This window comes from Gekko japonicus, unplaced genomic scaffold (genome assembly GCF_001447785.1).
Source record: "Gekko japonicus isolate JY-2015 unplaced genomic scaffold, Gekko_japonicus_V1.1 scaffold46, whole genome shotgun sequence".
Taxonomy (NCBI): domain Eukaryota; kingdom Metazoa; phylum Chordata; class Lepidosauria; order Squamata; family Gekkonidae; genus Gekko; species Gekko japonicus.
Window position 1 is genome coordinate 58,766 of NW_015169173.1, and position 27,436 is coordinate 86,201.

A 27,436-nucleotide genomic window follows, 5' to 3' on the forward strand; every position below is an offset into this window, starting at 1 on the left:
GCCACGGGGGGGTCTGGAGTCGGGCAGCCGCTGGCGGGAGCCGCGGTCGCCCGGGCCGAGATTGGGGGGGCAAGGCGGGGGACAGAAGGCCGATGCCTCCGTCGCCCGGCCCTCTACAGAATCCACCCCCCAAAACTCCATGTATTTCCCTCCTTAGGGCTGGCAACCTTACATTCCCCTCAGTGCCTGTTGGTAGGCAACTAAGCTTGGTCCTGTCACCTACTTTGGCCTTTGGGAGAAAACACATTGGGGCCAGTCCTGATAGGGTTGCCAACTCCAGATGGGAAATTCCTGGAGATTTGAGGGATGGAGCCTGAAGAGGGTGAGGCTTGAGGAGGGGTGGGACCTCAGACAGGTACAATGCCATAGACTCCACCCTCCAAACCAGTCAGTCCCTCATAGGGAACCATTGTTGCCAATCTCCAGGTGAGGGCTAGAGAGCACTCAGAATTACAACTGCTCTGCAGAAGGGAGGGCAGAAGTCAGCTGAAGTCAAAGGGGCAGATAATGGTAGGTTGATGGTTAGCTGGGAAGGAGATGGGGTTGCCAACTACATGCTGACAAATTCCTGGGGATTTGAGGGCTGGAGCCTGGAGAGGGTGGGGTTTGCGGAGGGGTGGGACCTCAGACAGGTAGAATGCCATAGACTACACCCTCCAAACCAGCCATTTTGTCCTGGGTAACAATTGCTGCCAATCTCCAGGTGAGGGCTACAGATCACTCACAATTACAACTGCTCTTCAGGTAGCAGAGATCAGTTCCTCTGGAGAAAACAGTGGACTCTGTCATTATACCCTGCTGAGGTCACCACAGCAAATTGACACTGTCTGGCTTTGGCCAGAGCACTGCCCCAGAGCCTCTTTCTAGATCTCGTTGTATTGCTTTCACAACAGGCTTTACTGCTAGTCATAATAATAATTTCAGCAGAGAACCTGCAGAGTTGGTGCTGTTGAGCAGTTAAAAAAGCCCCTCTGAAAAGAATACGTATGTCTGTTTTCAGGCCATTTATTGACAGCAATGAGGCATCTCTCCAAAAGGGGCTAAACAAAGCAGTTCCATTTATTTGCTGAAGCATTCCATGTGAACTTGCCTGCCATTTTTTGAGTATTAAATACTCTTCCCCAGAGCTAAGGTACGGGTTCTTTTTAGCTCCTAGATGGATGATTTCTTTCCCTTTCCCTCTTAAAACCAGAAAAAAAACTTCTTATCTAGCAAACAAGTTTGCCCCTGATGAAGAGTATGTAATATTTGAGATGTGTCGGTCAGGGATCACTTTGGGTGTTTGAGTAAGCAAGCACAACTGTATTAGGGCTTAGAGCAGAAGTTTTTTCTCCCTAAGTTACTCTGTACGCTTTGCTCCGAAATGGGCAGGAGTTGAAAAATGCTGCAAAGCAGAAAGAGGAAGCACTTCGAGAACAAGCAGCCCTGGAAGACGACGTCCGTGAATATTCGAGGAAGTGCAGGGAATTCCAGGAAGAGCAAAGGGAGAGAGAGAACCAGCTGCGTAAGCTCTGCAGGGAAATTGAAGAGCAAGAGCTGAAACGGTCCCAACAAGAAACGGTATGAGAGTTTAATCCACTCTGCTCTAAAACTCTCCACATCTTGAAAGAACAACTGAAGGCCAGAACTAGGGTGGCTGAGAGGCCGCTTTAATCTACCATCAGATCACTGTTCTACTGTTGGTCTGTTCTGACAGCAGGTCTCAGCAGCACCCCAGTATTTCTTGGGCAAATGGCTTCTTCAGTCCTGGGACTGATCAGGATGATGTTGGTAACGCCCCTGCAGAATCTCTGCCCTTCAGTTGAATGTTCATCCTGTAAATGGTTTTGTTCCCTTAATCTCGGTTTCTTAAATACAAGCCATTAGTGCCCCTGTTGAGATAGTTTGTATGGCACTTTGACAATTTGAAAAGTACCCTTTTTGTCATATTCACCAGCCCTTCTGGTGTAAGGGAGAGTTCCTTCTTATCTCCCTTAAATGGGAAGCAAGGTAACCCACAGCATCTCTCTGTACCAGAGCTTTCTTCACCTACTAGACAAGTCTTCACCTACTAGACAAGTCTGTCTCCAGGTACACTACACTCTTCTTGACCCAGTCATCTCCAACTATTGAAATGAAAATTCTTTGCATAAATGTATTAAGATCTAGTGTGAGACAAAGCAAGCTTTTAGGCCCGAATCCTTTATGATATATAGAAACAAATGCTGCCACCCATTCAGTTGGCCTTCCTGAACTAAAAGTAACTCTTGACCCATTGTCTTGCGCTAGATCCTTCAGAACCTCAGGGAAGACACATGGCATGAGGACAAGAAACTGGAAGAGTGCACAGCTAAACTGAAGGACCAGAAACAGCTGTTGGAACGAGAGCTGGCCAACCACCAATGTCAACTGCAGCAAACGGTTGCCAAAGTCCAGGAGGCAGAAGAACGGATCCAGAAGCTTCAGGAGGAAGAGTCCTGGTGTGCAGCCCTTGAAGAAACTGTCAGCAAAACCCGTAGGTTATTTTGAAGGCTGCAGCTGTTGATCTGTTTTTAGGCATTTTGCTAAGATTTGTTCAGGGCCAGGTAATGCCATTTCTAGAATGTCATTCTCTGACTAGCTGAATGAACTCTTCAATGTATTCTGTGGGAATTCCTGGTCCAAATCTAAGCTGAGCTGTGCAGCCCAACGGGTGACCTTAATTTCTCTCATTGGGCTGGTGAAGCTAAAGTGCTCCCATGAGCTTCTTGGGCAGAATGCAGATGTAGGCAATAAGCTGAAATTGGGTGGGGTGTGTGTGTGACTTTTCCAGTGATGAAGGCAGTTTAAATCTTGTGGATCCAGGACATCAGCTTTCTGAAAAAGAACTGAAGCTGCAAGAAAAGATGGCTGAGGTCTTATGCCTCCAAAGAGAGCTGGATCTCTCAAAGGCAGAGCAGGTCGTCCTCCAAGGTCAGATCCAAGCAGAGAGGAGAAAAGCTGACAAGCAAATAGCAGGCCTGAGAGAAGCCATCAAGACGCAGCGGGGCCAGCTTGAGAAGGCTCTTCAGGTACATTGCTGTGTATTTCCTGATGGAGAGAACGCTCTGCACCAGATGGTGTTGATCAAAATGTATTCAGTCGATGGCAGTTTGGTTGTGAGGGAACTCGTGCATTCAGGCTATGAGCTCATATCTGATCTGTTTGGTCCTGGGGTTTCATGTTAATAAAATGTCTTGCCACCTGTGAGTCATGATGAAAAGAGGCTTTGTAACACAATTAATGTGACAATGATGGGGGGGCTGAGGATGAGGGATGTGGGTCTATCAAACAGTTTGGTGTAGTGGTTAGGGGCGCAGACTCTAATCTGGGTTGTGTTTCAGCGGAGCATACTTGTTGATTGAGGCAAAGCTGTTCATGTTTCTCCTACTCCCCCATCTTGATTTTAGGAGCAAAAACAGGAGAACAGCTGTTTGCAGGAAGAAGTAGCCTCCATAGAGCAAGTGGCACAGGACAACCACCAGCGAGCAAAGCGGCTAATGAGGGACCTTGGCCAGATCCAGGAGGAGTATGTGCAGCTCAAGTCACAGGTAGTAATGCGGATCTGCAGGACGGAGAACAAAAGTTTTAGCTACCCTGCCCTCCCACACACACTTTTCGAGTGTTTGTGGTTTAGATACATTCCTTTGCATTTTGGCCACCCGGCGCATCAATCCTGAACTGCCAAAGTGCAGTCTAGAGGGGTGTTCCCCACCCCACCCCCGAACTCAGGAATAGTTCTTCAGCGTAGCAGGAGGCTGCCAAGTGTCTTGACTGGATCTTAGTCATGCAAGCTGGTTGTTGGTGCATCTTGTCTGAAATGCCTCTCTTGTATCCATGTGCTGTTGCTTAGATGAAGAGCCAAGAGGAGCTGGAGAAACAACAAAAAGAGCTCAAGGGGGCAGTGAAGACGCTAAAACGGGAAGTGAAGGACAAAATGAGGACTGGTTTGCAGGACCTAAGCCAGTCTCCTCCAGGGGCATTAGAGGATCTGGAGGAAACCTTTGACATGCAGGGAAGACTGCAGAGTGAATTAGAATGTCTAAAGGAAAACTATCCATTTGCAGCCAACGAGATCAGAGTGTCATGCTTTGATGGAAAATTGGACATGTCTAAAGTCCACGTCATGGTAAACAAAACCCTACTGAAATCGATCTAATAACCAGTGTTGCTTTGGACACTAAATGCTGTGTGCAGATGCAACAGGCCAAAGTCACTCTTCCTGTGTTAGTGCATCTCCTCAGTGTCTGAAGCATACAATAAGCCTTCCTGACACAGAGTGCTAGAAATCCTAACCCCTCCACTCCCATTGTCACCTTTGCTATTCTGCTGTCCAGGATTCTAGATTTTAATCTTAAATCTTGAAGTCTGGGAGCCTGCATTTTAAAAAATTTAATCCTTGGGGATGTTGGAACTTGCAAAGCAGAATATTTGTTCCAGAGTGGAGTAGTTAAATAATATTCACAGATCTGCTGATATTTCACACTAGTTTGTATGACAATTGCTGACTGATTCCACTTGGAACGCCATCTTAATCTGTTGTCAGCCAACCCTCTCTGCATTTACTTTAATTGGGGTGAAGAGGAGACATGTCAAGAACTTCTAACCAACAGGCTGCACTACAGTCTTTGTTTTTCCCTCCCTAAAGGATGAACAGTGGCGAGGAAAAGCACGCCGAGAACAACTGCAACACCACGAAGACAGGCTGAAGGTAGTAACATCAGGTTTTACCAGCCTAGCCAAGCTGCTCTTAGGATGGAGGAATGTTCTAAGGCCACAGGGCTCCTGTCCACTGAATAGTCCAGATCAGTGAGATGCAGGGGCATTTCCTTTTAGGGAAGTTATTTGTGGGGGAAGAGGGTGCATCACATCAAACTATGGAATCTGAAGGTCTCCGCAAAGTTACTTTCAAGCACAAAGCCTACTGTCTGGTGCAGAATTGAGCTAGAACTCCATGCTTTAATTTTTAAAGGCATGTTTCTAGGCTAAATGGTGCACGTGGCCCAAAATCTTGAGACAGGAAAGAATTGAAGATTATCTTAGGGGGCATGTGTGTGCCTTACACACCACCTTGCTCCTTTCTCTTACATCTCCTTGCTAGACCCATCCCAGCAGCCCAAATCTTTGTGCCTTTTCCATTCCCCTGGTCCTTGCAAATCCCCTGAATGCTGGAAACAGATGGTCTTGATTAAAGTTAGCTTATCTATGAAATGTGCTTCATCATTTCTTGTCTCAGAACATTTGAGGCTCTGCAAACAGCTTCAGCTATCTATCAAAAGTCTTCTAATAAATGCAGAATATTGACCTACTGTTTTTCTTAAGGCTCAGCTTCGGCAGTGCATGTCTAAGCAAGTGGAGGTGTTAATTAAAGGCAAGCAACAGACTGAGGGCACCCTCCATAGTCTGAAGAGGCAAGTGGATGCCCTGGGTGAGCTCGTTAGCAGCACTTCAACAGACTCTCTTTTTCCATCACTGAACTCTTCAGGATTAACAGCCTCACTTCCTGAAGACCTGAACCTCCCAAAGAATCAGGTATGCTTCAATAGACAATTAAGGTTTTTTTGCTTGTCTGTATACAAGGGAGTCTGTAATCAGTTCTTCTGGGTGTAATTTTTTTTTTGCTGAGGTATAAGACATACCGTATTTTCCGGCGTATAAGACGACCCCCAACTTTTCCAGTTAAAATATAGAGTTTGGGATATACTTGCCCAGAGACTGTATTTACCGGCGTATAAGACGACCCCCCCCCCATTTCTGAGAAGATTTCCCTGGGTTAAAAAGTAGTCTTATACACCAGAAAATACAGTATTCTCCCAATGATACAAATGTCAGTTTTTCTCAAGCATATTTTACTAACACCTCCATTTTGCATTCAACCTGAATTTATTTGACCTTAGCTATATATGCCACCCCCCCACCCCCGGTTTGCTTTATTTATATAAAATGTTTATATACTTGCCTTTCTCTCAGGGCCAAAGGCAGGTCACATCTTTGGCTCACACTAAGATTGTGTGTGCATCTCATTTTTTTAACCTGCCCAACTGCAAAAGAGCAAGGTTTTGTGCTTCCCCAGAAGAAGGTAAACTGGAGCAGAATTTAGTATAATTGCCTGGGATCCCCAGCATGGCTGTCCTTCCCTGGGGGGAGGCGGCAACCCCACTGCCCAGGGAGACCCAGTGCTCACTGATAAGGACCCTGGTGAAGGATGCTGTACGTTCTGCTGTGCAAGTTCCCCCTGCTCAGCCATCACCCACCCTAGTAATGCCTGTAGGATGCAGTCTTTCTGAATACTAATATGTGAACAAAGCCAGATCAGGGAGGTAGCCACAGCACTTCAGAAAGGTACTTAGGCTTGAGACTTTGAATCTGTATAGAGAAGTTGTAGATTCAGGAAACATGAATGTTCTGGGACGTTTAGAGACATGGCAGCCACAGAACCACTGTTTGTCTTATTTATGATGTGGAACTGTCAGTTCATAAAGGAATCCGTTTCACACAGTGCAGCACTTAAGGGAGACTTCATCTGATGAAGTTCCTTTTCTACAAGAAACTTTCATTCTTAGCACATTTTTGTAAAGAAGGCAGGCAAAAGCATCTTTGAGTCCTCCAGAATGAGAGAATGTTCCACGTTTGAGGAGATTTTATTGAATAACTTTATTGGCAGCTATTTCGGAAATCAGGAGCATGAGCACAGTCTCAGCATGAAAGAGGGTGGGGGAGAGAAGCTGCTGCCTGATGAGTTTATTCACTATAACACTGCTCTGGCTTATTCATTTTGACCTCAAGGATCTGGAATACCTTTTTAAAAAAAATCTAATCATAGCCTGCTTCTCTAACCAATATGAAGAAAAGAAAAATGATTGTATTAGGAATTATTCTGCCACCACATAATCCAGAAAGTCTGGCCAGTCAACATGGCTATGAGGAATTATTTTTACTTAAGTGGCTTCTTTTCTAGTTTGCCAGATCCCTGTCTATGCCACCAACATCTGCTTCTGCACAAATGCACCAGTACACGGCTTAATCTCAGCAAAGCAGGTAGGTACATTAGTATTAGAAATGTAGGTTTCCTTTGGTTAAGAGACCACAAGAACTAGAAAAACCTCTTGAAAACCCTACTTTTAAGCAGCATCACCCTCTGGTACCTGGACAAAGAGGTCACACTAAGTCAATACTATCTTTAACATAAAGGCCACAGTTACACAGAGAAAATGATAAGCTAATGGCCTGTGGGAACAATCCCTGTATGTACGGTAGCAGCTATCCCGCCAAAGGTAGGCTAAAGCTAGACACTTTAGCAACTCAGTTCTTTCTGCTGTAAGCAAACCCCAACACTCTCTTTCCATGCAATGGGACTCTCCTTTTCTTACTCACCAGTTTTAAGTGCCAAGAATGGGTATAATGAGAAGCGTTGGGAATGTGGAGTAAAGAAAATGGGTACAATTGATCTGTTACCTGCCATTGATTTTGGTGTATAGTTGGAAGTGTGTGTGGCTTAATGTGACTTTTTTTATTGTAGGAAAGCAGTGATGTGCTGGCTGGTGCATATAACATGGGTGCAAAATAGCTGAAGATTGCTACCTCATTTCCTTGCATGAGACATTCCTTTGGGACATCTTTCACATTATTTTCCTTACGTATACTCCATTCAATATATAATAGTGAAGATTTTTGCAATCTGTGACATTTGAGCACGAAGTCTGAAGAACTCTAATGAAGCACTTGAAAACCTTACAGCCTTAGTCTCAGTGGTACCTTTGGAGGGGGAGATTTGAAGATGGGCAAGAGTTTGGGTTTTTATATTTTTACAGCTGTTTGGGGAAATATTTGTGGGTAAGCATATTTTTTTAATAAAATAACGTTTGTCAAACACTGCTTTTTTTCTGGAAAATAAGGGGCACCAAGCTCGGTTATTCTTTCTACATGCAGGTTAGCCAAGCCCTTACCTTGCTAGTGCAGGGAAGAACTTCCAGAAACTTAAAATACCACTTCTCAGTACTCAAGCCTGAAGACAAAATCAAGTAGGTTCAGTCATGTGGATGGTGTTCTGAAAGTCAGAAATTAAAGAAATAGCCATAGCCGGAAAATACCAGTCAGCACTCTTGACATTTGGCCAAGTCACAGGTGTAAACCTGCATCATTTTCCCTGCAAAATATCATCCAGTTGAAAATGAAAATTTCCAAAGAGAAGAGCTGCTCACCAGCTTTATTTTGCTTTTTGTAACACTTGTTCACCAATGCTGCTGTCAAATTCCAGAAGGGAGACTGGTAAACATATAATCCAGTTCAGCCATTTAGAGTTTCTTTCCTTTACTGAAGAATATGTAGGATCACACAGCACACCCTACAGCTGAAGTCTAGTAGGTATTTCAGTGACCGCCTCGAAATAATTTTGCACCCACTTCAGAAGTCTTCAAAGAATAACTACTGTCACTTATCTAGATACAGGTACTTTATTTACAAATATTTAGATAATAGCATTGTTACATTAAATGAGTACAGCAGCCCAAATAAGTCCTGTCACAGAAACAAAGACTTACTGTAACTTTCATCTGGGGAAATGTAAGGGGGGATATTGCATCACCAACAAGCTGCAGGAAGTGATTGCCTTTGCCCAAACTTAGTTGTATCAACACGTCATGGTCCCTGGGCAAAAATCCCCCACCTGGTGCAATTCATTATAGCAAAAAAATTTATTATACTCATCTATTTTAAGAAACTTGGGAGAGGGCAAGAACCTAAGAGGATCCAAAAAAGGGAAAAGGAAAAACACCAAGGGACAGTGCACAAGTTACCCAAACACTAATCATTTGCACATTCCAGTTTTGGCTTTTATTTAACATTGACTGTACAATATGCTGGTTATCACCCTTTGCTTACATATTGGAACACAGCCTTGCTTAGTGTCTTATGCGGATTTCTAAACTGTGAACATTGCAGTCAAAACGTTCACACGTGCTCCTCTTACCCCCAATCATGCTCAACTACTCCTTGGCCTTCCTCTTTAAAAAAAACAAAGGCCATGATGCCAGGGTACAGTACAGAGTAGAGATTGTTTCCATAACATGGCTCCAACCAAAGTAGAAAGTCAGGTCTGCATATAAACAATTGCTTTGAGCTAGTTCTTTCAGTAAAGATCCTTGCAACCACAGCAGGGGTGAAGAATTTAGCAGGAGCACAAATTAAGCCTGTTCAACTGTAGTGTCAAATGCCACAGTGTAGTTCAAGAACCTAAAGAGCAAAATACTCATGACAGTCCAGTTGAGAACAACCCTTTCGTAAAAAGCATAAAATGTGCAATAGAGCCCAGCCTTCTATACAATAAGGCAGGAAATTAAGCTGGATCAATGCAGAACTCTTAACAAAAGAGAGAATGGAAAGGAAAAAGCACACACCAATTGCACAAGACCAGGAGTATTAGGAAACAGCAATAGGTGGCCAAAGTGTAGTTATGGGCCAGATTACTACATTGGGGCAGATATGCCTTTTGCACCATGGCAGGGACCCAGCTTCCCAACTGCCACCTCCAAAATGCCAATGCCACAGAATTAAGCCTATGATAAAGTGGACTGCAGTTTTACTAAGCAGGGCAATGTGGTCATGTATTAGGTTGAACTGTACAGACCAATATATTCTTATGCATTGTTCTAATGCCAGTAATCAGTTTTATTTCTCATTAAAATCATATACACAGAAGGTACTTAAGTGTGTTAGCTCGGTTCCTTCAAAATTTATACATATTTACGTTCTGCTAACAAGGGTCAGGGATAAAAATTCCAAGAGGAGGAGGCAGGGGTGGCAGCATCGAACTGCAGAGTGCGCTAGGCTAAGACGGATGAAACATACAACCCTGCAATGGGGTCCCCCCACCTCCCTGACTGTATAACGGGGAATCTTTTCAATGAGACACACGTTCTGTGGACTCCTGCTCTACTCTTGGAAGCCACTCCACAGCAAGTCACGTTCTTTGTTACTAAAAGGACAGATTGAGACCAGTTACAGATCGAGGGAAATGCTGAAGCTAACAAAGTTAAACCTTACAAGAGAGACAAAGCCCTGCGGAGGAAGAGAGAAAGAGTAAAAATCATGAGGTCCAGCATCAGTGCTCTGTTTTGTAAGTCATGGATCGGTGACACTATTCACAAGGACAATCATGGGGGGAGGGGGAAAAAAAAGACTTCTAGATTTACCATGCAGGGAGAGGGTTTGACTCTACTTGCCTTTGATAACCTGATTACATCTAAGTTTCTCTTACTTTTAGCAGTTTAGTACTGTGTTAAACTGTTGCCTCAAGAGTTTTAATTAAACCCAGTAAGATGTACAGAGGAAACTGAAGCAGCCAAAAGCACTGCTCCTAACAGAGGTTTAAGGTCAGAAACAGAGCTGAGACGTTGAGGTCACTAGCAGCCACAGCCTTCTCTCTGGGGCTGGGGTTCACTGGTTAGCCGGCCGCCCTGCGGAGCTGAAGGCTTGTGCTGTACACCAGACTCTGCAGCATTCAGATCCAGGCTCCCATCTTGGATATTCTGGTAGATTTTCTTGGCAGCCTCTAGGAATGCATCCTCAACATTCTCTCCTCTGTGGAAGGAGAAGCAGCGACATTAATTCAGAACAGATGTGGTGGACTCCGCTCCAGAAGAGATCCTGTCGGTCTGAGTTAAACAGTTCCTCAACCCTCCAAGTCCTAGCTTTCATTAAACTCATGGTGGAAGGCACGAGTTAATATGCGTATTATTTATGCCATCCTCCAAATAGCTTGGGACAGTGTAAATTCCCCCAGCCCATGAAGTATGTTGTGCAAGAGATAGCACCTGAGCCAAGGGCATCCCCACAGACAACCAATAAAGCGAGCCTGGGATTTGAATGCGGGTGTCCCTTAAGTCTAACCACTACACCGCCCTCAGCTGAGACGTACACAAGCCAGAAGAGAAAGATCCTAAGAGCATTCCGTAGCTGTGGCTTGCTACAGCTGGACTGGAGGTATCAAGAGCTGGCTGGCTGGAAAGTTAAGCTTATTTACGATTCACAACCCCGACATGCCTGAATTCCTTAAAAACATATTATTAGGCACAGGATGTGCATCTCAGGTGGCAAATATTAGTGCGCCACACTTCCTGAACAATGAAAACTGAAAACTACTTGTCATTCCCAAGCCTCTCAAGCAATCTCATGGACCAGTGACAAAACATTATAGTGGGCGTGGGCCTGGCATAGACCAACAATGCAGCTGGTATGAAAGGGTGAGATACTCTGCACCACATCAAGAGATGAGGGAAGACAGGAACAAGTGAAAACAGATAAGGGGGGGGAGTATGGCTAGAAGGGGAGCAAGGCAGGCGGTGGCCAAGAAGCAGTGCCCTTGGCCTCCCTTAGGGCCTGGGATAGGGCAGACAACTGGTACATGTGCTAAACCATCTTGCATGCCACGCAAAGCCGCTTCTCTGCCAAAGGCACTGGCAGCACCATGGGAAAAGGCAATCCACACAACTGATTTGAGACTGTATCCCCTGAAACTGTGTAGCCACCAGAGGGGTCTGGGACAATCCTTGAGATGCCAGCTGCCCTGCTGGGACTCCGTTTACTCCCAGTGGGCCTGGCCAAGGATGGATGTCAACTCTCCCTCTCTCCTTACATTTTGGTTGCTTGCACACACACCACAGGTCGATGCCGTACCTTTCTGCCAGCGCTCAGACAAGCTTCTCCATCTCTAGCCTCGGAGATGGGAAACTGAACTGAGGCAGCCCGTCAACTAACGGTTGCAAAGGGAAGAGGCATGAGCCACACTCCAAGCTAGATCTTCCCCCCACCACCACCACCATAAAAAGCCATTCCATATCCTACAAAGGCTAAAATCAAGTTTTCCTTGCTCTCTTCTGAAAAGCATCATGGAGTCATACACAGCAATTTCACATAATCAAGCCCACTGCTTACGTTTTTGCACTTGCTTCAAGGAACAGCAACCCTGTTTAGAAATAAGAGAGAAGTTTAGCACAGTTGAAGTCCCTAGTCCCTCTGGCAAGCCTCCCAAGCAAGAGAGCCCACAGGGTCAGAACCCCAGGAGGGAGAGGGAAGGGCTGTCACTTGCATATCTAGATCGACGGAGAAGAGACGTCAACACCGGGCTGCAAGGGCTGCATCCTTCCTTGGCAACCCCCAACACAGCTACAGGGGCCCAAGGCACACCTATGGGCAGGAATTCTGCTCAGACTTCCCTAAAAAGGAGAATACCCACCATTCTCTTCCGCAAACTGTTTGGCTTCTTCATATGTAACATCCCTCTGTGCTTCCAGATCTGCTTTGTTTCCTATAAGGATTATCACCTGCACCAGGACAAGACACAAGTCAATAATTTGTCAGCCAGCCAAGGCAGCACAAAATTAGACACCTTCAGTCTCTCTCTCTTTTTTTTGCCCAAGAAACTTGGTAGACCTGCTGCTCAAGCCCCCTATGGCACACAGGCATATCAGCACTCCATGAAATTGCTGAGCGGTCGGGTTAGAACGGATAAAAGGAAGTACTTCTTCACCCAAAGAGTGATTAACACATGGAATTCACTGCCACAGGAAGTGGTGGCGGCTACAGGCATGGATGGCTTCAAAAAGGAATTAGATAAGCATATGGAGCAGAGGTCCATCTGTGGCTATTAGCCACAAGGTATAGATAGGGACTCTGGGGCAAGTGATGCTCTGTCTTCTTGGTACTTGGGGGGGGGGGGGTTTAACAGTGGGGGGGGTTCTAATGTCCTGGCCCCACTGGTGGACCTCCTGATGGCACTGGTATTTCTGGCCACTGTGTGATACAGAGTGTTGAGCTGGATGGGCCTTTGGCCTGATCCAACATTGGCGTCTCTTATGTTCTTATGTGACCAGGCACGTAGAAAAACCACCCCTGAACTGCAAGATCATACAAGTAGATTGTAGTATTGGCAGCCTGACCTGAATAGCCCAGGCTAGCCAGATCTCAGAAGATAAGCAGAGTCAGTCTTGGCTAATATTTGGAAGGGCGACCTCCAAGGGATACCAGGGCTGTGACACAGAGGCAGGCAATGGCAAAGCACCTCTGAAACCATTCTTGCCTTAAAAAAAACAAGTCTAGCTCACCACCTAGTAGCACATAATACTAAAAGAACTGGAACTTTTAAGTTGCCAGACAATCTTAGGATCTCCTGGCTATACTACACACACGCCGCCATATGAAAATTATTATTATTCTTTGTAGTTCTGGCAAATGGAAGGCATTAAATGGAGTCTTGTTTTGAACATTGGTGACATGTTAGCAGAAGAATAAAAAAATTCAAGGAATGTTAAAGACACGCCAGTCTGCTATGCTCTAGCCCTGCTGTGTTTGAGAGAGCATGCATGACAGTTCCTCTGCGTCTTCCCCAGTTAAGTCCAACTGTCAAATGCTGGAGTATCACTTAGCTGACACTCCTACTTCCTCACTGTAGAGCTTCTAGAAAATGCTGTTTATTCAATAAAATATGTTGTGCTAAAGAGGAAGTGAGCTTGGGCAGCTAAAATTACAGCTGTGGAGCCCTGATCAAACCAAAGTATGCATAAATGTCTTCAGAATCATTCATTCATTTTTCTCCAACTACTGCAGAGAAGATAATGAAACCCCCTTTAGGCCACACAGATGAGAAATATTTCAAAACCGTGTAGCTAAAGATGAACTTCACTAACGTAATGGACTAAAACAAACCTGACAAGCAAGATCTAAGGAGAAGTCTTATTCAACCGGCTCTGCAGCTGAAAACAGGCCAGGATATCACAAATGTTGCCGCTTTATCACATAGCCTCCCAGTTATAAGATGTGACAACCAATTACACCACACGCCAAGACAACACTTCAGCCAGACCTCTGGATTTTTTTTTTGGGGGGGGGGAGGTTTGCTATGGCAAAAGACCTTTAATTAGGGCTGCAACCGTTGATCAGCCAGTAAAGGCAGATTTCAAATCAAATCTGAAATCAAATCAAATTTGAAATCTAGAGAAAACACAGAAGGAAGGTCAGAGCTCCCTGAACTTCCTTGCACACCTTTGGCAGCAGTAAAAGAACGGAGGGTGAAGGTCACCACCAGGGAGGAGGAGACAAAGATTCCAAGAGTTTCTGCCTCCATAAAGATGATGGGAAAGTTGGCACCCAGTGTTTAAAATTATATCCTCTGCTCCAGATGAGAATGAAAAAAGAAAACTACAGATGGGCAGAGTTTCTCTTTATCTAGCTGCAAGTTCTCACGCCGCCTTGAAAGCCTCAGGAAAGTGAGAAACATGGTGTTTAGTGTATTAGGCAAGTATGTCTGCACATACCACTAACTGACCATGATGAACTCAACTTAAAAAAAGTCTTCAGTGGTTGACAACTATATCTACACGTGTTTCAAACAGCCAAACTTACAGTATTTGGATTAGTGAGGTTCCTTGCATCCGTCAGCCAGCTGCTTAGATGGTTATACGTGCTTCTTCTGCCAAAAAAAAGAAAAGCCAGGGCTCAAAGACTTCATTACTCATAAAATACCAGTAGTAAAACAACCTGTTTATTCTTAAGGGGCTCAAAAACTTCACAGTGCCAATCCGTTAGCCGAAGTTTGCTGCTTCTTATTAACTGTAATTTACTTGGGTCAAGTAGATGTAACACTTTTGAACATGTCAGCAACTTTTGTGTTCCGTATTTGTTTAATGCACACCAGTGTCAATGGGTTTTGTTTGAATTATACTGTAACAGCACAATGTTACTGGTTTCATCATTAGTGTTACTGGCTGTCTACGGGGGGGGGGGGAGGTGGTATTTCTTGAACCTCCAATAAGAGGAAACCGCCTTATACTCAGGTTCCATAAAAACACTTGCACGTTCACCAGTGAGGAAGATGCCTTTCATCCTGGCTCTTCCTGGTCAGCGATCCTGAAGGCTAAGGGATGGGTTGCAGCAGACTTTTACTTTTGCTTTCGTCAGAGGTTATCCTGTGTCTCAAAAGTAACCACCTGACTGTACAGGACTGCAAGCTTCAACAGGTGAAACTACTAGTCTGGTGTAGTGGTTAGGAGTACGGACTCTAATCTGGGAGAACTGGGTTTGATTCCCCACTCCTCCAGATGCAGCTGCTGGTGTGACCTTGGGTCAGTTACAGTTCTCGCAGAACTATTCTCTCAAGGGCAGTTCTCAATAGAGCTCTCTCAGCCTCACCGACCTCACAGGGTGCCTGTTGTGGGGAGGGGAAGGGAAAGGTGATTGGAAGCTGCTCTGAGACTCCTTTGGGTAGTGAAGGTTGGGGTATAAATCCAATCTCTTCTCCTCTTCTACTATATAGCATTAGCCCTGACCTGGATAGCCCAGCCTAGCCGGATCTCATCAGATCTCAGACACTAAGCAGGGTCAGTCTTGGTTAGTACCTGGATGGGAGGCCAAGGAAGTCCAGGATTGCTATACAGAAGCAGGCAATGGTAAACCACCTCAAAATGTCTCTTGCATTGGGAAACCCCCCCCCATCCATGTTACACCACTGGTCCATTTAGGCCAGCAATGTCTACTCCGTTACAGGGTCTCAACTATAGATCAATCCAGCTACAATACTAGAAATCCTTTTATCTATACATACCAGCATCTGAACTTGGGGAGCTGCATGTGCAGATATCTGACCACATTATGGCCCCTTCCTTTATCTGGAAAAACCAACTTTAAAAGTTGATTCAAAACTCTGGCCAACAGAAAATGATAGTCTTTAAGGTTCTGCAGAACCCACTGTTCTTGGACAGGTTTTCAGCTCTTTTCATTTTTGCAATTCTTTCAAGCAGGGATTTAAAGTCAGCATTGTACTAGTAGTCCTTTTAATGCCAAGGGTGCAGCGGTACTTTCAAGATCAAATATTATACGGCATGTACATTTTGTGGTATAAATGAAAACACCAAATGTACAAAGAAGTTTTACATTATATGAAACATTTCCTTCACTAGAAAACGTACATGTTGTGCAGTGCTGCAGCTGCTTTTAAAACTCTGTATTTGCTGACAAAAGAAATTAAGTTTGAAAAGATAAGCAGGTTAAGAGTCATTCGAATGATCACTGATTTACATAACACTGAAAAAGTGGGCACTGAAGTTGTTGCGCTTCAGTCTTCACATTATTACCTATTAATATGGTGTCCGTTCAGTCCAGGAATTACCTCGTTACAGATATAATTGTGGAAAGATTGGATTTCCTAGCTGGCAAGCAAAAAACAACTGTTGGTTACCAAGCCCAGCTGCAATCTGAGGACAACGACCTACCTCCGTATCTTCCGCTCTGACTGGCAGCAGCTTAACAAGTTCGCCAGCAGAATCTTGGACCTTCTACATGTACACTTTGATCACTGTGTACTGCCCCCCTCCCTCAACCCAATAACTGCACAGTTAAGATTTAGCAGAGTGCTTAGGTCAGAGTAAGTGCATCAAGAGTGTCTAACAAAGGAATCCATCTTACCTAGTAATATCGTAGACCATTAGAGCACCTGCTGCTCCTCTGTAGTAGCTCCGCGTGACAGCCCTGAATCGCTCCTGCCCTGCCGTATCCCAGATCTGCAGCTTAATTTTTTGGCCACTAACTTCAATTATTCTTGTCCCAAACTCGACGCCAATTGTGTGGGGGCAATCCGCCATAACTGCCACAAAAAGACACATAGTGAGGCAACAGCACTTCCAGTCCAGTTCTCCACAATAATACTGATGCATTACGACCTGCTTGATATCTCCTTAACAGCCCCCTCTTACTGTCATGTCCAGTCTGCCGCTGTGAAAAATAGGCCCTTTTTGGTGGTTGCGCCCAGTTAATAGAATTAGCTTGCCACAGAGATTAGACAAGAAATGTTGCCATTTTAAACATGTGTAAGGCCTTTCTCTCTGTGAGCTTCTAATCTACCAAGGGGGTGATATAATGTCTCTGGCATGTGCCTCTGAACTCGGTCTTGTTTTCTGCATGCGTTAATGCTTGGTTTGCTGCTTGATCTGAGTTCCGGAATTTTATGAGAGACCTATCTTTTATTTTGATGGCAGCCTTTATGAAACTGGGATACAAATACAAGCCTAGTGAATTTCTCGTGGTTCTTACTCCAGCAGGAAGAAGAAACATCCACTCCACCCTTAGATGCTGTATTTCACCACCCCATTTCGAGCCGCCCACTCAAGTTCACGTTTCTCATTAAATGTACTCAGAAGTCAGCTGATTCATCAGAATTTGTAGATCGATGTCATTTTCTGTTAAGTATCCGATCTATGTTGTGATGTTTAAAAAACTGCCTAAAGAAAGAAGCTCACTGGAGTTTAGTGGTGAATTACAGACCGAACACAGGAATGGCAACCCCAGAATTCACCAATGACTGACCACTCAGGCCCGATCTGCACAAAGTACACCAGTGTTCCCAGAAGGCTCCTGCCTTACACTTGTGTAGGGAGGCTCATCTACTGGCCACACTCTTCCAAACATTAGTTAAGACTGAGGCTGAAACACTTGGAAACAAGATGCAAGGATTGGTATTTAAATCCCTCATATTACACACATCACACCCCTTGGCACATTCCTGCCACATGCTTTGCCCCAGCTTTACTGTACCCATCCCCACAGACAGCAACGCCAAGTAGCCCAAGGGAAGCGCAAGTCGAACGCACTTACATTTCTTTTCTGTAAACTGGTGGAGCAAGCAGGACTTTCCTACACCCATGTCTCCTGTTGAAGAAAAGTGTTTAGAGATTTAGAAACTTGTTTTGTTACCTTTTATCCCACCCTTCAAGGCAGGTGACGTGATAATCTTGGGCTGGCCTACTCCCCAGGGAATATCGAGAGACCTTCACTGCAGAGGAGATCTGAACCCATATCTCCTTAGCCTGACACTGACCACTACACCACTCTACCTCTAGCTAAAATTAGCACTTCTGCTTGTGAAACTCTGAATTTGTCTGAGGCTGACTGTGGCTAACACGGGTCTGCTTCTCACACTGCAGACCAATTCAAAACTATTATGTGCTTTTGCTTAACAAGGTTTCATTTTTAAAGTCTGATAACATCATGAAAGACCGGAAGCAGTCTAGGTACCTGAAATTTGAATGTAGTTACTCAGCAGTGGAAGATTTCCTCCTCTAGATTGCCATGGGTTTTATAAAAGCTGGACAATGCTCAATTTCCCACTTTCGGCACAGTAAAAGAAACCTCAGACGTATTAGCAGCCATCCAGAAACATCACAAGACGTTTGTAAAAGGAAGAGAGAACTCACCCACCCCTGACATTTATTTATTTATTTATTATTCACATTTCTATCCCGCCCTGGAGGCTCAGGGCGGTTTACAAGGCATATTTGCCAGATAAAACAATAACAATACAAAATATTAAGTTACATCCTCATTAAAACAATTTTGGTGCTCCTCTCAGCTACTTTCCAAATTCCAAGTTACAGTTTCTAAAATCAAGATGGCCGCCCCCTAAACGTCCTGTTCTCACCCATAATGCAGCAATTTTGGGCATAGATGTACGTGCCCCCATCCCGATGTCTATATATGGGGCGTAGATGGTAAACTAGTGCGGTGGTAATTTAAAGCTTGATATCAACAGCATGTAAGACCCGATGCAAGGAAACAGGTGCTTTGATCACAGGTGCACTATGCCCGGCTGAAACCTTTCCCCCATCTTATGTCTTCACAGTACTTTTGGGGGGGCCTGCGTTGGAAGTGCTGGACATAGACCTGAGGTTAAATCCCACCACAGCACTGACTGAACAAACTGACTCAGTCCAGATCTGTCGATTTCATACCTCAGACTCAGACTTTTAAACCACATGCAATTGTCATACTGCAATAAGTTTGTGCAACAGCTGTATCTTGCACAATGCTCGCTTCTCTGAATGAAAAGCATCCAGCACAACTCTGTATGTGCCAACTGCCATTCTGTTCTGTATAATTCATGCCGTTAAGAACCTCATAACATGAAATTACCACCAGGGGATGGTGTGTGTGTGTGTGTGTGTGTGTGTGTGTGTGTGTCTGTCAGTGTGGAAATTAACACAGTGATGCACACAGCATCTTGAATCTTAGGCTTCCTCAACTGAATGAGAAAGGAAAACAGCTTCAGCTTTTAAGCAAAGTCTATATACTATGGATGGTTTCAAACTGACAGCTTCCTACATGGGTGTTTAGAGACACACAAGTGAGAAAGTGATGACTATGTCTGAGGAACTAGAATTTGGAATTAAAGATAAAACTGAAGAGAGTTTGCTCTTCTCACATGGTCTCCTTTCATTAAGTGTCCTTTCAGAAGGGAAGTACAGAAAGATTTCTGGTGTTATGGGCCAATTTGGGTCAACCATTTAACACAGTGATATCTGTAGATGGGACACATTTATACTTACCAATAATGATGTACTTAAAGATGTAGGAATAGTTGTAAGGTGCAGTTGCCATTGTGGCACTAGAAGAAATAAAAAAGGAGGGGAATCACTTAAAAGGTAATTATTTGCATTGACGTCATTGCTTCCAACTATCAAGTTATCCATTTTGTACACTGAGAACGCTTAGTAGTTCAACAAAGGAGTCACAAAAAATCAAGGTAGCTGGACCCCATATGGTCACACGCTGGAAGGAACTATGCTAAGTTAGCAGTTCATTACATCATTCTAAATGTTCATATGGAGTACTAGCTGTGTCTAGCTTGCTCAGAAGCTTCTGAGCAAGATCACTCTCAGATTGGAGAAGATGTGGGCATGCTGACAGGGAACCAGGCTGAACTCAAATACATTCTTCTGCTTCGTATTTGAGAATGGATTTCCCTCCCATTGCCACACATACCCTCAAAGAAGAGCTGTGACAAATCAAACTGGAATGGCCTTTTTTAATTTAAAGGTGTGGTCTCTTCAGAAACTTTGGACTCCTGGCTGGTGGTAACCAAAAGACTAGACACAGCCTGTACCTCCAGAAGCCCTTGCAATCCTGTTGTTTCCAGGAGACATGGGTTCTGCCATTGTACAGCAACCACTGAGAATGCTCCCATGCACACCTTGACTAATCCTACCACAGAGACCGCAAGGAGGTTCTCAGGCCATCAGAAAGGCAATTGGCCTCAGAAATGAAGTCACCTGCTATGTACACTGAGCTCTCAGGTCAAAACCAGGACTCTATGCTTTGTAAGAAGCGACTAGGGAAGCTGGAGCACTGCTATAATGAGCACCTGCCAACTTGCTTCTATTTGGAAGCCAACAGCTGCAATTCTGTAATACCTACAGCTTATGAATATGGGAAATTCAGGTACCACTACAACCTTGAAAATAGGAAGGCACAACCTGCAAAGAAAGCTACTAGGAAACAAGCAACTATTCACTACTATCCTCTGAAACAGGATGGAAGAGATATTCAACACAAATTCCCTTCACCACCACCCGAAGGTCTCAAACTGAATGGTGCCTAATTTGTCAATTATTTGCAAAGCTATGAGCAACGAGAAGATCAGCAGAACAGTCCAGAAACCCAATGAAATCCAAGTGAACTGGAAGCTGTACAATCTTCAGCTTAACCTAAAAACTAAAGTGGAACAGAACAGTGGTGACTGGCTTGATAACATCACTGTTTGGAGTTTGAGAGTATTGAATTACAGATATTAAACTATCCACTTGCCTTCAAAAGACTGGTATATTATCCTAGTTTGTAACATCTCCAACTTCTCTTTAACAGTTTCCACCAGCCACAATGGACACAAATCCAATCTGAAGTGGTATTCCTTCCAGTAACAAGAGCATCCTTGGCAGTGGAAGGAAAAAACGTAACTGAAATGGGAAGGATGAGGACCGGCTTCTGAAGCCCAGCCCAGATACAGTGTTTGAAGAATCAACCAGCCTTCTAAGTGAACAACTTTATTAGCAAAGTAAATAGCAATCACAGCAATCTGACAACCATGCAGAGGCATTTCCCACCCATCTGACTGAGACATCTTCCACCTGGAACAGTATTTTGCAGATGAGACGGCAGCAGAAAAGATTCTCACTGCCACAACTGCTCAATTTTGCAAGTTTCCAGTAAGTAAACCTCAAACCACCACTTTGGCAGTCATACTGCTCTAGTCTAAGCAGAAAGCATCCTTTGCAGTCTCCAGCATAAAAGATGATCTGAACCCGGGAAGATGCTCAGAATATTGGTTAGCATCTAGCTAATGGGAGTTAAGGGGTTCCATACTAGAATCTATTCCGTAACTGTATTGTGAGGATCCCCAAGAGATCACATGAGCAGTCCAAATCCTCAGCTTGTGAAAACCTAGTTGACATTAACAAGTCTATTAAAAAATGGACATTTAGGACTGCAGTACTAATCCTACTCATTTGCTCAAAAAGAAGAGAAGCCACCAACTTTCATGTACATTAGCTTAAATAATACTCTATTATAGTGCACATTACCCAGAGTTTAATTGCAAGGAAAATGCCACACTGTACATTCTCTTGAACCAGTCTGAATTCTGCTCAGTGCCTAGAGCAATTCAGCAACACTAGCTATAGGAGCTGCCAAAAGAATTCCACAGAGTTCACAAGCCTGAATGCTGAAGCATCCTTATTTTAATCAAGAGGAGGAGCCAGTATTTACAGACTGTTCTCCCGCAAACTAGCAGCTATTGACAAGCCTGGGCTATAAACAGCACACAAAATTCTTAAGAACAGCAAAGGAAATGCATAATAAATCAAGTGTTACACTGCTGCCCTGAGTCATATAGCTCTACCAATTGAAACAGCCAATGCAGAGCTAAACAAATCTGGGCAATCGGGTTGATATGGTTTGTCACTGCCACCTCCACCCTGCAGTGGAGTTTCTGAACCTTTAACAGCTCCCTGCCTCAGACTCAGGATTGCCAGGCCTAGCCAGGCAACCAGGAGACCAGGGAGGTGGGACATGGGACACACCTGTCAGTAATGATGTTACATCACTTCCAGAAAAACCAGGAAGTTATGTCACCTCTCTAGGAATCGCCAAAAACTTTATGGTTTTACACAGTCTCTGGCAATTATTATTATTAAAACTTCTAGGTAGGTGTGATATTTCTTCTGGGAAAACCTGACAGCAATTTTTTTCTCTCCTGGTGGGCAAAGCCTGCTGGGGGTGGGAGATGTTCCATGCCCTGCAGGCATATGGCAACCCTACTCAGACTCAAATGCAGTCTTTGTCGGAGACAGAAAGTCAGCACCAGGACCTGAGTAGAACTGCAAAGCCTCTCAACTCCTTGCCTGGCACATCCAAGAGCCCTATGTTCTGCACTGGACTATCTGGTAGCAGCAGCTCGTTGGAGCTTCAGCTTGAAAGGGACACGTGAGTGCATAGCCAGGGCAGCCCTGAAGACCCGGAAAAGCAATGTGAGGCAAGCAATCTACACGCATATGTGCCATCTCTCTCTGGCCTTTACACTGTTATTGCCACAAGCTACATAGGAGCAGTTTAACACCAGTTTCTCAGCCCTCCTAAATGGTGCCTAAATAAAAACTCTATCACCCATTTGTGTTCATAAGGGTGCATTTGCCCAATACTGCTGCCTCAGAACAAGCCAAGACAGAACTCCGACCCCTACTTACAATACCAGGATTCTCAATCTCTGGATGTGTGAAACACCCATCTTGTTTTAGCCACAAAGTGATTATCTCCCTCGAGGAGGGTGGATCTGAAATCCAGTTCCTCCTGAATGGAAAAGCTGACACTGAGTATACAACAGGAGGGTGCAAAAGAGATGCTCTGCAGAAGTACTGCTTGTTTTCTGCTTGTGTTTCCTAAGAGCCTCTGGACATTTGCTCCCCACCAAATTGTACAGCATCCTGCACTTCAGAAAAGAGGAGCATTTGGCAAGCAGACTTCCTTGAGGCTCATAAAATATTCTGGTTATGAGTTACAAACTGCAGTGGAGTATTAATGCAAGCATAAAAGGGGTCTCGTGGCACCTTAAAGACTAAGAGATTTATGGAACCCAAAGTTCACTTCAGTAGATGCATCTGGTGAAATGGACTAAAAGCCATGAATGCATATACTTGAATACATCTGTTAGTCCCTAAGATTGTGATTCCTTTTTGTTTCTAATGAGTTGGGGATGAATGAATAAATGAGTGTTACTCTTTAAGAGTATTTCATATCCAGCCTGTGTTGAGGACGCTGCACTGGCTGCCTATAGCATACCGGGTTCGGTTCAAGGTGCTGGTTCTAACCTTTAAAGCCCTATATGGTCAGGAGTCTGCCTACTTGAGGGACCGCCTTTTCGCATATGTGCCCCAGAGAGCACTGAGGTCAGGGTCACAACATCACCTGACTCTCCCTGATCCGAAAGAAGCCAGGCTGACTATTACCAGAGCTAGGGCTTTCTCAGTGGCAGCTCCACACTGATGGAATGAGCTCCCGGGGGACATCAGGGCCCTGCAGGACTTTTTACAGTTCCGCAGGGCCTGTAAAACGGAGCTCTTCCACCAGGCCTTCGATTAGGAGCTGCCACCGATGAATGTGCTCTAGAACATCTTCTGGCCTGGGACCCTGTTGGATGCTATTTCTACCATTGGACAGATTTGGAATATCACCACCATCTGACCCTGTTGGATGCTGTCTTTATCACTGGGTTGATCTGGAATACCGCCATCATTAGCTTGTCTTTTTTATCCATAAATTGATGTTTAATTTTGTATTGTATTTTTAACTCTTTTAACTCTGTATTGTTCTATGATATTTTAATCCTATTAGCCACCTTGAGCCAGCGTGTCTGGCAAGGTGGGATACAAATAGAAACAATAAATAAATAAACAAATAAAATATTTAGAAAGACACATTTCTATTTGAGGTACCAAGATTTAATTTATTGTGAACTATTTATGCACATTATTTCTAATTTGAGAGCTGCAAGCAAACGCTTGGAAGAAGGCCCTGTTAAAGTCAGTGGTATTTCAAGTAGGGATGCAGTAATTGATTAGATTAACACAATATTTAGGTCAATTAAAAAGTTACCCATGAATAACCCAGCAGATTAAGAAATACACACAATGCTTGTAAAAACTGGTAGCAAACGTTTTGTAAACAGCACATTCCTCTGCCTTTCTTACACAACAGAAGAGAAATGATTCTTCTAAGATGGTGCCTTCTCTTAAATGGGCATGACTATGAAAGGAGTTAGGATTAGGTTTCAGAAAACACAGAGCCCCAAAAATGCAAAAATGAGTTTGGTTCCTAAATTTTGTGCATGTTCCTAAATCCAAAGGGAGTGTATTAAGGCCTGTTCTAATTGTATCTTCTTGCAGTGCCCTCCCTGAAGCATTCCTTTTGCTCATACTCCTATGAACTTAAGCTTTCATTAGCCTGTAACTAACTTCAAAACTGAAATTTAATTTTTTAAATCCTTTATGGAGGATGAACATCAAATGGTACATTACTTTAAAAGCATTAGGCATCAGAAAGATTACTGGGAGATTTTAAAAGTTTCCTAGAAAGCTGTCTGGTTTTGCTAAGGTATATTCTTCTTCAGCTGTTCATAAGACTTGAAGCTTATCTTGTCAAAACTTTCATGCATCTGGAGCTCCTTTTGCTTCTTTAAAGGGAAACATATGAACAAGGAGTAGCTGGACAAAACGCAGAATTGCCCCTACTTCTGAACACTAACCCTGCAGCTTCCCTTGAACCTTAGTCAGATGCCTTAGTGTCACTTCCTGTTCTTGCTGCCTTTCTCCCTCCCCATCTAGCAGGGAAGAACTGCTTAAGAGCTGTGATTTAAGAAAAGCCAATTGTTGTTGTTGTTGTTCAGTCGCACAGTCAAGTCCGACTCTTCGCGACCCCATGGACCAGATCCCGCCAGGCCTTCCTGTCTTCCGCCGTCCTTTGAAGTTGGCTCAACTTCATGTTCGTTGCATCTACCAGGGCTCTTTTTGTAGAAAAAGCCCAGCAGGAACTCATTAGCATAATGGGTCACACCCAACAGCAGGAACTCATTAGCATATTAGGCCACACCCCTGACAGCGCAGCTCATTAGCACATTAGGTCACACCCCCATGTTACCAGAAGTGTGGTTATCCAGCCACACCCACCTTTTGCTTGTTATTCTGTTTACCTTGTTTGTTGTCAAAACCCAGGGCCTTTTTGTAGCAGGAATTCCTTTGCATGTTAGGCCACACACCCCTAATTTAGCCAGTCCTCATGAGTTTCTGCTGTTGGGTGTGGCCAACAGCAGAATTACCCCCCCCCCCCCCTCGAACCACTACCTGACGATCAAAGTCAAGGTCCTTCCGGGATGCAAACTTCCGAAGGGAAAAATGTACGCAATGGGGCCCGCGGAAAAGGCGGAATTGCGAAAGTTCATTGATAAGAACCTGGCTAGGGGATTCATCAGACCGGCATCCTCCCCCTTTGCCACGCCCGTCCTGTTCCGGAAAAAGAAAGACGGGGGCCTGCGTTTGTGTACGGATTATAGAGGACCTTCCAGATGGGGCAACGGAGGGAAGGTGAGCCACCCACCCACCCCGAAACCGAGAACCCCGCGACTGTCGGAAGCAGCGCGAGACCTGCGGATGAAAATGGGGCTCTGTCTTAGGTGTGGGGAGAAGGGCCACTTTGCCGCAGATTGTGGTGCTCGCCAAACAAGAGAAAAAGCTCCACAGTCCAAGGCCAAGCCGGCAACCCCGCCTAAGAAAGGGGTTGCTAAACCCAAATTTTCCAAAGCACTGCAAGCGGCGCCTGAAACCAACCAGGAAGATTCAGCTGATTCGGAACCAGAGGTGTCGGGAAAATAGAACGTCCTGTTGTAGGAGAGGCGCAACAACGGGACATTGCATCGGAGGCACCTATAGTGGTGAGAGAACCCCCCTCTCTTTTCTTCGTGACTGTGTCTTTAATTAACCCAATCCTGGGGACCCACGTGCGGGTGAAAGCACTTATTGACTCGGGCTGTGGGAGAGACTTAATTAGCCCTAATGTAGTGACTGGGTTGGAGGCGGGCATCCAGAAACTGAAATCCCCCATCATCTTTACGCAAATGGATGGGGCGCCCATGAAACCGTGTGCACATGAGACCATGCCGTTGCGGTTGGGGGCTGGAGAACATTGGGAACTAAGAACTTTTGTGGTCACACCAGACTCCCAATTCACGTTGGTTTTGGGTGCCCCGTGGCTGTTCAGTCACGACGCATACATACTTTGGGAAGAGGGGAAGGTTCAGTTTATGTCACCCAAATGCATTGACCACAAATGGAATGGGGAGTGGGGTAGTCCTCTCGCCATAACCTTTCCCTGTGGGGTTCTGACTCCAGAAGACATGGCTACCCTTCCACCGGAATACCATGACCTAGCGCAGGTTTTTGGGGAGGCAGAGGCTGACGAATTACCCCCCACACACACACACAGCGTAAGACTGACTGTAGCATCGAGCTCCTTCCGGGATGCAAACTTCCGAAGGGAAAAATTTACACAATGGGGCCCGCGGAAAAGGCGGAATTGCGAAAGTTCATTGATAAGAACCTGGCTAGGGGATTCATCAGACCGGCATCCTCCCCCTTTGCCGCGCCCGTCCTGTTCGGAAAAGAAAGACAGGGGCCTGTGTTTGTGTACGGATTATAGAGGTCTGAATGCTATTTCGACCTCAAATGCCTATCCCCTTCCTTTGATAAAAGATTTATTAACAAAGGCGTCCAAAGGGAAAGTGTTTTCGAAACTCAATTTGCGCGACGCCTATTTCAGAGTGCGGATAAAGGAAGGGGACGAAGGCAAAACGGCGTTCAACACACCTCTGGGGCAATTTGAGTATCTGGTAATGCCCTTCGGGCTGCAAGGGGCCCCTGGGGTCTTCATGAACTTGATTAACGAGGTCCTCCATGAATTCCTGTTTAAGGGGGTTATTATTTACTTAGACAACATTTTACTGTACTCTCAGGACCTCCCCTCACATGTCAAACTTGTCAGAAAAGTTCTAAAAACGTTACATAAGCACAAACTGTTTGCCAAGCTGTCCAAGTGTGAATTCCACAAAACGCACATTGACTTTCTGGGCTACCGCATTTCGGGAGGGGGGTTGGAGATGGACCCTGGGAAGGTGAAGGATGTGGTTGAATGGGAGGCCCCCAAAACACGCCGCCAACTACAGGGGTTCCTAGGATTCGCCAATTTTTATCGTTCATTTATCAAAGGCTTTGCCCAGATTGCACTACCCCTAAATGACTTGTTAAAAACAAAGGGAAAGGGGTTTAATGCCACAAAACCCGGGGCACCTCTCAAATGGTCGGCGGAATGCAAAGCGGCATTTCAGCGGTTGAAAGGCATGTTCACATCCGAGCCTGTGCTAGCACACCCTGATGAAACGAAAAAATTTATTGTGCAAACTGACGCTTCTGATGTGGCTATGGGGGCTGCTATCTTACAGAAGGGGGAGGACGGGAAATTGCACCCACTCGCTTACGTTTCTAAAAAATTCTCAGACGCTGAACGGCACTGGTCTATTTGG

At 44.8% G+C, this 27,436-nt stretch overlaps 2 protein-coding genes across 2 annotated transcripts in view; one reads left to right on the forward strand and one right to left on the reverse strand.

The window, feature by feature from the left end:
- CNTRL (centriolin) overlaps window positions 1–7,802 on the forward strand; it is a gene marked incomplete at its 5' end in the record, with an annotated part of 66,127 nt that extends 58,325 nt beyond the window's left edge. The window contains 10 exon segments of the mRNA XM_015415817.1: window positions 1,372–1,560; window positions 2,269–2,494; window positions 2,824–3,029; window positions 3,408–3,548; window positions 3,851–4,126; window positions 4,646–4,708; window positions 5,320–5,529; window positions 5,968–6,076; window positions 6,956–7,035; window positions 7,517–7,802. Of these exon segments, the coding sequence (XP_015271303.1) occupies window positions 1,372–1,560; window positions 2,269–2,494; window positions 2,824–3,029; window positions 3,408–3,548; window positions 3,851–4,126; window positions 4,646–4,708; window positions 5,320–5,529; window positions 5,968–6,076; window positions 6,956–7,035; window positions 7,517–7,564 (1,548 nt within the window).
- A 440-nt stretch (window positions 7,803–8,242) lies between these two features.
- The window catches only part of RAB14 (RAB14, member RAS oncogene family), a 49,830-nt gene continuing 30,636 nt past the window's right edge, over window positions 8,243–27,436 (reverse strand). The window contains exons 2-8 of the mRNA XM_015415831.1: window positions 19,365–19,423; window positions 17,638–17,691; window positions 16,453–16,630; window positions 14,395–14,461; window positions 12,230–12,317; window positions 11,929–11,959; window positions 8,243–10,575 (exon numbers count right to left, since the gene is read on the reverse strand). Coding sequence (XP_015271317.1) covers window positions 10,398–10,575; window positions 11,929–11,959; window positions 12,230–12,317; window positions 14,395–14,461; window positions 16,453–16,630; window positions 17,638–17,691; window positions 19,365–19,416 — 648 coding nt within the window. The 5' untranslated portion in view covers window positions 19,417–19,423 and the 3' untranslated portion in view covers window positions 8,243–10,397. The remainder of the gene's footprint in view (window positions 10,576–11,928; window positions 11,960–12,229; window positions 12,318–14,394; window positions 14,462–16,452; window positions 16,631–17,637; window positions 17,692–19,364; window positions 19,424–27,436) is intronic.